The following is a 12258-nucleotide window of genomic DNA, read 5'->3' on the forward strand; positions in this document are numbered from 1 at the left end:
TAGCCTGCGCTTTGCTAACGCTGCATTGTTTCTCTCTCAGTCCATATGTGCAGCCCTGGCCTTCTTCTACAGTGGTTACCTGCTCCTCTCGTGGCAGCTGCTGCTCATGGTGCTGCTAGGATTTGTGGGAACTCTCTGCTTCTTCCTGGTGGAGAAGATTCAGAACCTGACCGAAGCCTTGGAACAACCGTAACCGTCCTGGACATCTCATTTCATCCATTCGCTTTCCGTTATACGGGGCCAAAGTTTGGTATCGTCTCAAACGAAGGATATGCACTATTTTATATCAGCTTTAAATGAAGTAACTCAGTGCAATACACAAATAATATTATTATACGAGTTATTTATGTGTGTGCAAATGGTCACTTGAGAAAGACTGTACATTTCAGTTTAATCTTTGTTAGGCTCATAATGCTGGCCTTCCTTGTACATTTTTCTCAGGGCTGTATAAGAATCATGACCTTTCTGCACCAGAGACAGTTTTATGCTCTAATAGTACTTTAACGTCAGATATTATTGGGACAATCACATAATAAAAATGATACTGTGTGCAGGAAGATATTTTTCACTTTAATGGATTTTGGCAGTTATGGTAATTTATGATTGTACTTAGCAGGTAAGTTATGGATATGTCCAGCTATTCATGTTCTGTGAATATACAGATGAAAGTCAGTTTGGCACCAAAGACACCTGACAGTAATGGAGGCATTTCACTATGAATTTCACTGTTCAATTCCTTTTAATTACTCCAGGAAAACACATTCTGAGGTTCTGATGATTTTTACCAGTGCAATTGCTATATACAAGACTTCATGACTTCACAATGATAACTTTACTACATAATAATACATTTCACTACAACAATCAGTACCATTTCAAAAAAGAAATACCGCAAAAATAAAGGACCGTTGTTCGCAGTTCTTTTACAAGGTCACAAGGTCAATGTAATATCACAACTTATGCCATTTGTTTTTGTTCACTGTAATGCTACAAGTCTAGATCAGAGTGAACATTTAAAAAATGTTTGTTAGTTATGCTTATTTTTATGACAGTATAGAGAGCTTCTTAAAGTGTGACCAAAATAACATTTTAATTTTGTGTTTCGTTTGTTTAATCTACTGACATTGGCCTAGATGGCTTATTTGTGTTTATTCATGTTAGTGTTTTGTAATACTGACATTGGTGTTTTTTATTGTGTTTTTTTGTGTATTTTTACACTTTTATATTGGAATAAAGATGTATGCCATTTATTTAAATACATGAACTGTCCTGATTTGGTAAATCCTCTAGGTGGCAGCATAACATCTGGAAAAGCATGTTGTGGAACCCATACAAGAGACACTGACACATCGCTGTAACATGTTATTAAGCTGTATTGTAGATTGATTAGCAGAGTGATTGTTGGCTGTGGCGCAGTGCAGGGCCTGTTCTCCCTGTGTGTCACAGGTGAGGCATTCGCTTCCCCTGCCGCACTTTTATCATAACGTGGCCTATCTGTGCCGCTAGTGCTGTGTTGTTCTCCATATGATGGGCACTGTTGTGAGTCGCTGCGGCAAAAGCGTTTGCAAATGACAAAATTTCATATTGTAAATTTGTAGGGCATTTGCTTAGTGCATCAAGTAGAGGGCTAGTTCTAACAGTGTGATATTATAGGCGCATCACAACCCCGATAGATTTCAGGTTTTCTTAAGGGGAAGAAGATAATCTAATGACAGGGCTTAGGCGAAGGCATGGGCTATTAAACAGGCATGGGGCGGCTGTGTAGCACAGTGGGTAAGGAACTGGGCTTGTAGGTTCGATTCCTGGGTAGGACACTGCCGTTGTACCCTTGAGCAAGGTACTTAACCTGAATGGCTTCAGTATATATTCAGCTGTGTAAATGGATACAATGTAAAATGCTGTGTAAGGCGCTCTGGATAAGAGCGTCTGGTAAATGCCTGTAATGTAATGTAATGTAAACAGCTCTGTTAATGAGATGTGGACATTTGGATTAAATGAACAAGTGTGTTTGTGTGTGTGGTGTGTATGTGTGTGTTTGTTTGTGAGTGTGTGTGTGCATGTGGTGACGCCCTCCCTCACCCCCCAGTGGTCATCTCTCAGTTCAGCTGCTGTCCAGGACTCTCAGTGGGTTGCTATGGAGACCTGTGCCCATCATTTTACGGAGCAAAGTGGCCGGCTCTGGCCAGCCCAGCTGCAGCCCCCTTCTCAGGGATATTAAAGCCATACGTTCACAGCACTCTGCTCTGTCAGGTGATGCAGCACCTGCACCTCACACAGATCCCCAGCCACTCAGCTTATACCCAATACAGGCTGGGCCTTGCGAGTCACTTCAGGTTTGAGCCCTGGTTGTGTCATTGGCTGACTACGGCCTGGAATCAGCGCTGGCAGGATGTAATTGGCCCACCCTGTTGTCAGATAGGGTAGGTTTAATTCCACCAGGGTTCCATGGGTTACCACTACATTGGTTTCTACTAACTGTGTGTCAGGAATCTGCTGATTCCTAGCTGTCATTAGTGAGAATTATAGGACAACCTCTCCTCCAATCAAGACTTCCTGTGTTCACCCTAAGATAAGCCTCTCTTCCAATCAGTACTTTCTATCTTCACAGTAAGGTAAATCTCTCCTCCAATTAGCTCTTTCTGTCTTGACAGTAAAATAAACCTCTCTCCCATCACCACTTTCTACGTTCACAGTTAGATTAACTTCTTCAATTAGCACTTACTATGTTCTGTCAGATAAAATCTCTGCTGGAATCAATACTACAGCAAATTTATAGTAAGATGTTGAGTGTTAAATAGAGTTCATGTGGCTCCTGCTGGGCTCACACAAAGTCTGTTATACCCCTTCCACACTGAAGCAAAGACTCAGGTAAAACTCATGTTTGTTGTTTTTGCGGTGAAAGGGTCAACCCGCATTATCCAACCCGGGTCCAGGAACCCTGCTCACAACCTGGGATTTACATGGGTTGGGTATGTCTCAACTTAGGTATGAAAGGGGGGATACGGGTTACTCTGTTCAGCACGAATAGCTGACCAACCCTCAATCTTGTCATGTGTTTTACTGGCCCAAATATCCTCGGTGCTATATGTGTTTCAGTTGCCCTTGTGTAGAAAACAATGTTCCGAAGCTTTTATACAAATTATGAAAACCATATTCATGTGAAGGTACACTATATGACCAGATGTATCTTGATACGTCTCGGTCTGGGGCTGTTGTTCATGGTTTGGGCTAGGCCCCTTAGCTCCAGTGAAGGCAAATCTTAATGGTTCCACATGCACATTGTAGACGATTCTGTGCTTCCCCAACAGTTTGGGGAAGGCCCTTTTCTATTTCAGCTAGACAATGCCCTCAGGGCATGGAGAGAGGTCCATGTAGAAATGTTTTTTTGTTTTTTTTGAGAACGGTGCGGAAGAACTTGACGGGCCTGCACAGAACCCTGACCTCAACCCCATCCAACACCTTTGGGATCAATTGGAAAGCCAACTGTGATTCAGGCCTAATCCCCCAATCAGTGCCCGTCCTCACTAATGCTCTTGTGGCTGAATGGAAGCGAATCCCCACAGCCATGTTCAAAAATATAGTGGAAAGCCTTTCCAGAAGAGTCGAGGTTGTTATAGCAGAAAAGTGTGAACCAACTCAATATTAATGCCCATAATCCTGGATGAGATGTTGGACGTCAGGTGTCCACATACTTTTGGCCATGTATATTAGAACAAAACTCCTCAAGAATGATCTTAATTTTTGCTAGCTAGATTCACAGCTATATTTGTGCAAGAAGAGGATTGCTTAGTTGTAAAAGGTAAATATGTAATAGTGTATATTAAACAACAAATAAATATGTTACTTAAAATTATTTGTGACATAGTTTTCACAAAGCATTTGGAGCGTATCACTGGGCTATTGGTTCAGGAGTTAGCATAGTGAGTTTAGCCAGCATAATGGCAAACTATATTATCTCTGTTAGCTAACTGGCTACATAGCTGTATTAGCAGGAAAAAACCAAACTACTACAGAAATACATTTGCGAACCCAGGTCTTGTGTGAACAGCAAGGACCTAGTACTTACCCATGACCATAGTGTGGTGTGAATTGGCCAAACATAGGTTGAACCTGCATTCAGTATCCCCTGTCAACCCAAGGTTTATCGTTTGAAAGAGTAGTTTATTAAGGAGGCTGCTGGGTAGTTCATTCTGTTAAAGCCCCACACTGTGGTGCATGGATGAGCCTCATGGTCTGGGATTGAATCCGGACTGGGCCAGTACTGTCTGTGGCTGATAGCTCCATAGGGCGATGTGTAATGGTCGATTGTATCACCCAGGAAATGCGTTTCATTGCTCTTCACTGACCCCCACTGGTCGATTGGCTGCCCGCGTATGAAAGGGCTCCTCCGACCTCGCTCAGTGCAAGCTTAGCTGTAGTCTGTGGTGTAAAAAAAAGCAGGTGGTGACACCAAGTGTTTCAGAGGAGAAACAGTGCACTTCGGGGCTACTAGTTTTTGTTTTTGTATGTTGCATCTGCACCTCAGGGCTGCATGTTGTATGTTTCTGTTTTGCACTTCGGGGCTACTAGTTTTTGTTTTTGTATGTTGCATCTGCACCTCAGGGCTGCATGTTGTTGTATGTTTCTGTTTTGCACTTCGGGGCTACTAGTTTTTGTTTTTGTATGTTGCATCTGCACCTCAGGACCACTCCTTTTTGTTTTTGTATGTTGCATCTGCACCTCGGGGCCGAAAGTTTTTGTTTTTGCGTTTTCTTTTTGTTTTTGTGTTTTGCACTTCAGAGCCACCCTACAAACGTTCATCACAGCAGAATGTGCGTTAACGTGCGTTAAAAAAATGAGCGGCGTTAAAACTAATTTGCGTTAACGCGTTATCACGTTAACTTAGCCCTAATTTATTTATTTAATTTTGTCTGAAATATTCCTCCATATTTCTCATGTAATACAACTGGTAACACTTAATGATTTATGAGTGTATGCTAATTTAAGTCTTCCTGTCTAATGTCCAATATTTTTGATTAAACTCATTTTAATCTTACCGAAGTCTCTGAGCATTATTGAATGTATGCCTTCTTGTAGTCAAAAAGCAGATAACGATTGACCACATTCAAACTTTTAGTTATAACTGGACACTTAAATCCCAGATGTAGTTGTATACCAAAAAATCATAATTCCTAAGGAAATTATGCAGCAATGAGACACGTTAAATTTTTAATAGGCTTAATAAAATGAGGCAAAACATTTTCTTTAATCAAACATTCAAAAAGAAATAAATTTAATTATACAAAAAACTACAATCAAGACAATCTAATTTCTTCAGCTTTTAATGGTGAAATTTAATTCCACTGACCATGGCACATTCTGCCTGATAGCAGCTGAAGCCTCATTATTTTCCAAGATCCTGATGATGACCTTTAAAACAGAAAACCCAAGTCACTAGTCCTCATTTCCACATCACTGTTATCGTTTATCAATTAACCAATATCAGTCAGCAATAACTTGGCATTCACATCTTACTTCTTGAAGTATGTATGACATAAAAGAGGTAGTCGATTATGTTGGATTCACCACTGTCAGTTTGTTCTTGAACACCGGTGGATGCTATCAGCTTCATGAGCTTGACAGTCCAAAGACTGACCAAATGCACATATTTAGAGTGGGGGGGGGGGGGGGGGGGGGGGGGGGGGGGGGGGGGGGGGTTGGATGTGGATTTACAGGAAAAGGGGATGAAAGGAAAGGAGGGAGGGGTGGAATGAGGGAGAAAGGGGACAGAAAAACAACTGAACAGAAGAGGGAGTGCAGTGACAAGAAAATGAGGCCCCGTGAAAGGTGGAGCTAGCCTGAGGCAGCTTTTCATTGGTTCAATGCCTGTGATTGACAGCTCACTGTATCTCCTCCCTTTTTGGGGTTAAAAAAAACCAGCCATCATTGCTGAGTCATTGGACAGCTTATTCCAGGTTCCTCTTTCCGCCATCCTCCCTCCATATCTTCTTTGCTCTCATCATCTCCTTTCCTCTTTATCTCTCTATTCTATTCTATTCTATGCCTTTCTGTCCAAGAGATTTTATTGGAATTATCGACACTGTAATTATAAGGAAGGTCAGAGGTCATAGGTCAAAGCTCATAGGTGACAGTGTAAGAATATCCCATTGATTTAATTGAGATGTAAAAAACACTCCAAACGGCTGCAAACAACCACCGTAAACATAGAGAAGCTGACACCCGGTTTGTATGAGAACTAATATTTATTTACAGACAGGAAAAAGCTTACAACACAAAACTAGGAGCACAGCCCAGCTACAAGACCTGTGTGCTCCCCAGCACGGGTAAAGCAGAATGAGAAATCGGAGATCGAGAGCTGGCTCCTTCTGACGAGGTCCTTATATAGGGAAAACATCACTATATGCAAACTGAATGAGCTCCACCATAACCACAACATGAGGGACACTGAAGTCAACTATAAACAGAAAAAAAAAATTCTCAATTTACCATCTTCATTATGAACCACTGGATGCCATGAACTTTTAATGAATTAAAAACTACAGAATGTAAGGCTAACACATTTGCTTTACATTTGCAGTACAGGCATTCAGCAGGCTTACACAACTTGTTTTCTTCATATAGCATTTACATTGCATCTGTATGGGTAGCACCGATAGGCAGAGGCTAACAAAACGTGGTGAAGCAGCAGTGAGGTCAAAGTACCCTGTGAAGTTCTTTTTTTGTTTTTGTTTTTTTACAGCACCGGTTCCCACAATGCAGTGCAAAATATGAACAGTGAACAAAAAATAAAAATACTAGAAAATAAAAACTACCTAACAAACGGAAAAATAAAGAAAAAAATTATACAATGTAGCAATTTGCAAAATATGGCTATGCCTTCTGGCCCAAAGTTTGCGACGCAGGTTGAGTCAGGATTGGCAGGAGGAACTCTAAACTCATAACTTTATACTAAGTAGCTCCTCCCCTGACATAAACCACAATATATTAAATCAATTAACAACAGCCAAACTACAAATGAACAATACAAAAACATGGTACCAATTACAGAAATAATGTATAACATAAGATAAAGGCACTTGAAATTAATTAAACGCAAATTATAAATAAAATATAGCTGCAAGCAGCAATGCGGGGCCCTACGAACATGTCCAATCTGAGTAAATACAAGGCAAAGTAGAAAAGAATCCAAGCGGCACAGATTTCAGGATTTTGGACAATCTACATACCTGTGCGTGAGACAATCCAACTTTCGGTTCATGAGAAACATTACTCTGAAATATGAATGTGCATTAGCATAAAGTGCTAACTTTGTCACGCCACAAATCACGCAAATTTTAACGAAACAACATTTTCCTTATCACCCTTTATGGAGAAAATAGCCAAGAGTACACATGTGCGATGGTGACAGAATCAGGTCGTTCATGAGAAGATGAGTTTTAACACTAAAACCACCATGAGGTAAAATTTACCCGTTTCTGTTTTTCAAGTGTATGTAACTCTGTTTCAATAAAAAACTAATGTCTCCCAGTCCTTGACTTTTCCTAAAATTGAGTTATTAAGTACCTCCTAATGTAAGAAAGTTATAGATAAAAACAGAAAAAAGTTTGAGCCATTTATACCTAAACGCGCCAGCGGGTAAATGGAATAGGGGTGGAGGGAAATGCCACTATTTGTATTTGTAACTGTATACAAACTGAATGAGCTCCACCATCACCCCTACATGAGGGACACTGAATTCAATTATAAACAGAAAAAAAAAAATTCCCAATTTAAAAAATAGTTTCCCATCTTCATTATGAACCACTGGATGCCATGATCTTTTAATGAAATAAAAACTACAGAATGTAAGGCTAACACATTCTCTTTACATTTGCAGGACAGACAAATGCAAACGGTCAATGCATAGCTGTGATATTTGTATTCTCAAATGTATGTGCATAATCACAGTCCATTCAACCAAAAAAACATTTAAACAGAGGCATTTACATGCTAGACATTTGACAAATATAAACATATAAAAATAACACATTATCACACATGTAATTCGCCATTTGGCCGTTCCCAGCCATAGGAAGCTTCAAAGTGCTCGGCCAGCATAACCTGGAGAAGACAGGGCAGGAACTGGGGGGTTACCATCTGAGGCGTGAATCTATAGCCGCGTTTCCACCCAAACGTACCCAGGCTAACACATTCGCTTTACATTTGCAGTACAGGCAGAGGCTAACAAAACATGGTGAAGCAGCAGTAAGGTCAAAGTACCCCGTGAAGTTTTTTTTTTTTTTTTACAGCACCGGTTCCCACAATGCAGTGCAAAATATGAACAGTGAACAAAAAATAAAAATACTAGAAAATAAAAACTACCTAACAAAAGGAAAAATAAAGAAAAATATAGCTGCAAGCAGCAATGTGGGGCCCTACGAACACGTCCAAGCCGGGTAAATACTAGGCGAAGGAGAAAAGAGTGCAAGCGGCATAGATTTCAGGATTTTGGACAATCTACATCCAACTATCCAACTTCCGGTTCATGAGAAACATTACTTCAAAATATGAATGTGCATTAGCATGATGTGCTAACTTTGTCACGCCAGAAATCAAGCAATTTTTAACGAAACAACTTTTCCTCATCACCCTTGATGGAGAGAATACCCAAGAGTACACATGTGCGATGGTGACGGAATCAGGTAAAGCGTTCATGAGAAGATGAGTTTTAAAGCATTATATTAGCATTAGCTTCCCGCCAAAATATCAAATGCCTATAATTTCCTTGTTTTTTGAGATATCTGCAACTGCTTCGATGTGGTACAACATGGTAGTGTCCCCTTCATGCCCAGTCCGTTTCAAAAAAGTTATAAGCATTTGAAATATGTGGCCAAATTTAGTTTTTTTTTTAAAATATGAGTTTCTCCGCCATCTTGGAATGGATCTCTTAGCTGTTAACACCCTATAGGGAGACATGCACCATACACGTACAAGGGCAATTTCGGACCAATTGGACTTACGGTTTATTAGAAGAAACTTTTTATAGGTTTTGCCAAATTTTCAATCTACAGAAAAATCCATCATGGCGGACTTTATGGGTTCTTGAGGAATATTTGTTCCTCATGAGGAATGACACAAGTACACCTGGTTTCATGAATTTACATCAAACGGGGTGGAAATGCCAGCATTTCGAAATTTGGTTTTTGAATCAGTTACTATAGCGCCACCTATGGACGAATCATGGTCATTTGTTCTAGCATAGTTACTCATGGTTTCTAGTTTCGACCTGGGACCATTTCCAGGAAAAGAATAATAATAATAATAATACTAACAAAAACAATATGGTTCCTACTTCGTAGGACCCCTAATAATACTAACAAAAACAATAGGGTTCCTACTTCGTAGGACCCCTAATAATACTAACAAAAACAATAGGGTTCCTATTTCGTAAGACCCCTAATAATAATAATACTAACAAAAACAATAGGGTTCCTAGTAGCTGCCATCTACCCCCGCCTACAGTAACTTGGTTTGTCATTTGCCCCCTTTGGTAGTGCATGGAGCTGAGACGTGGAAGTGAGTAAGGGTTTACCTTTGCGTTTGCAAACGGTCAATGCATAGCTGTGATATTTGTATTATCAAATGTATGTGCATAATCACAGTCCATTCTACCAAAAAAACATTTAAACAGAGGCATTTACATGCTAGACATTTGACAAATATAAACATATAAAAATAACACATTGTCAGTAATTCGCCATTTGGCCGTTCTCAGCCATAGGAAGCTTCAAAGCGCCCGGCCAGCATAACCTGGAGGCAGGGCAGGAACTGGGGGGTTATCTGAGGTGTGAATCTATAGCCGCGTTTCCACCCAAACGTACCAGGAACTTCTAGGCCCAGGAACTACTTTTCAAGGAACTAAAAGGTTCCTTCAGCCCATTGACGTATGAAAAAGCGGTCCATCTGTCGTATGATTTCTTCTGTAACTCCATACTACCACTGAAGTAGGCCTACATTATTTTCCAATAAAGGGACAGCCCGGAGGGGTTTATTCCACTTATACAACAGGTTACGAATAATGATTATATATGGTTTCTTTATTGGTAGTATTTATTGATTTTTATCGACTTAATCACCTGAAATTGAAATATTCTTCCGCGGCCGTTTGGGCATATTATTTTACCGTTGTCAAGCAACACTCTCGTTGGTAGTGTTCGACTTGGATCGTTGTTATGCAACAAACAGGATATAGTATATAATGGGTTAACAAAGAAAATCCGGATGAAAATATTCAGCAACCGAATTAAACCGTTTGAATGTTTTGGTACGTAATATGCTGTCCCAGCACGAATGCTTAACATTTTATAAAACAGACTTAATGTTAAAGCAAGAAAAGAACAGAAGAGCACACCTGTTATAGGCCTAATCTTAATTTCTCATCTGTTCCAAGACGTTGGCAGGCTATAACCAAAAGTAGGCTACTGCGCTGCATAACATAAAAGTTTGAATTCAAATTATTATGAAAATAACAAATCGGGTTGCACCTGCAGATTTTTACATTCAGTTCATCACTAATCATGCTATATGCCCAGAGTTATAGCCTTACTTGAGTCCTTGATATTGATTCCATTGTTCGAATGCTACCTGGTTTCCAGTGGGAAATATTTAGGAGTTGTTATGGAAAAGGGGGAAGCCGTTCCCCTTTTCTTCAGTTCAAAGTTTCGGGTCACAGGCCGCTGACTTCGTAGGACGTGCTCTGCAGAATATGTCCGTCATGCATCTGCAGAGATTGCTCAGCAGCTGCTTGCCGATAAACTTCAGGAAATCATAGCCAGAGGCTGCAATGAGAAGCTCAGTCAGAACCCCAGTTCAGCAGAGCTCAGTGTAGCTCATATCACACATATCACACACTCATATCACACACTCATCTCATATCACACACTCAGACTCATATCACACACTCAGGCTCATATCACACACTCATCTCATATCACACACTCAGACTCATATCACACACTCAGCTCATATCACACACTCAGGCTCATATCACACACTCAGACTCATATCACACACTCAGCTCATATCACACACTCTGGCTCATATCACACACTCAGGCTCATATCACACACTCTGGCTCATATCACACACTCAGGCTCATATCACACACTCGCGCTCATATCACACACACAGACTCATATCACACACTCAGCTCATATCACACACTCAGACTCATATCACACACTCAGCTCATATCACACACTCAGACTCATATCACACACTCAGCTCATATCACACACTCAGACTCATATCACATACTCAGACTCATATCACACACTCAGACTTATATTACACACTCGCACATTTAACATGTTTAATCTCATTCTACAACCAACCAACTCACTATGAGTCACTCAGTTATTCTATACATGTCCAGAGTTCAATTAAGGTACAGGTTACCTCAGTAACATTCATTTCAGCCAATTAAAAAGAATTCCAGATCTGATTAAGATACAAACATTCAGCCAAAACACACGCGCATACACACACACACACACGCACACACACACACATACACACAGACACACACACACACAGGGGACAACACTGCAACACACATCAAGACATGTAATCAGGAGTAATTACAGTCTGAACCTTGAGCATTTACACTTGATTATAAAGACATTCATAAGCATTGAGTAAAGAATAGGAGTAAATATACTCACTGATGGTCCTCACGCAGCCTGGAACAGAGACACACAGAGTTAGAATCATACACACAGCATGTCTGACTGTAACTGTGAAACTATTAAACTCTGTGAAATGTATTAGTGTGCCAGCTTTATTATGTGACTGCGCTGGTGCCTCTCAGAGTAAAGGTGTGTCAGTGGGTTTGTGTCTGTTACTCAGTCTCACTGTGTCAGTATCTCTGTGTGGCAGTGACTCTCACCTGAGCTTCTCTTTCTGCACATGATGACACCGAGGATGAGGATGAGAGCGCCCACCACACAGATGATGATGACGCCCATGGGGGGGCTGCTGCCTTCAGGACTGAAGCTATGCACTGCAGTCAGGGGGAATCACATTAAACACACACACACACACACACACACACACACACACATATGCATGTACACATACACACGCATGCACACACACATAAACACATTCAACAAACACACAATTCTTGATTAATACATTACATATTTCACATCTTCTATAATGAACTTGTGTCTAAGCCATCCCTGACTATTTGTGTTAATCAGCGGTGAGTGTGGTGAT

At 40.5% G+C, this 12258-nt stretch overlaps 1 protein-coding gene and 1 gene segment (V, D, J or C); one reads left to right on the top strand and one right to left on the bottom strand.

The window, feature by feature from the left end:
• The window catches only part of LOC118216213 (UNC93-like protein MFSD11), a 69548-nt gene that overhangs the window by 25137 nt on the left and 32153 nt on the right, over window positions 1-12258 (top strand). Inside the window, exon 13 of one of the 2 annotated variants that reach the window (XM_035397288.1) lies at window positions 41-1256. The exons of the other annotated variant lie outside the window; for it this stretch is intronic. Coding sequence (XP_035253179.1) covers window positions 41-193 — 153 coding nt within the window. The 3' untranslated portion in view covers window positions 194-1256. Of the gene's footprint in view, window positions 1-40; window positions 1257-12258 lie in introns of those variants that run through there. 2 annotated transcript variants of the gene reach the window in all.
• LOC118216209 overlaps window positions 11281-12258 on the bottom strand; it is a 145739-nt gene continuing 144761 nt past the window's right edge. The window contains 1 exon segment of the C gene segment in view: window positions 11281-12040. Within this exon segment, the coding sequence occupies window positions 11889-12040 (152 nt within the window).

The sequence above is a fragment of the Anguilla anguilla genome, chromosome 17 (assembly GCF_013347855.1).
Source record: "Anguilla anguilla isolate fAngAng1 chromosome 17, fAngAng1.pri, whole genome shotgun sequence".
Classification (NCBI taxonomy): domain Eukaryota; kingdom Metazoa; phylum Chordata; class Actinopteri; order Anguilliformes; family Anguillidae; genus Anguilla; species Anguilla anguilla.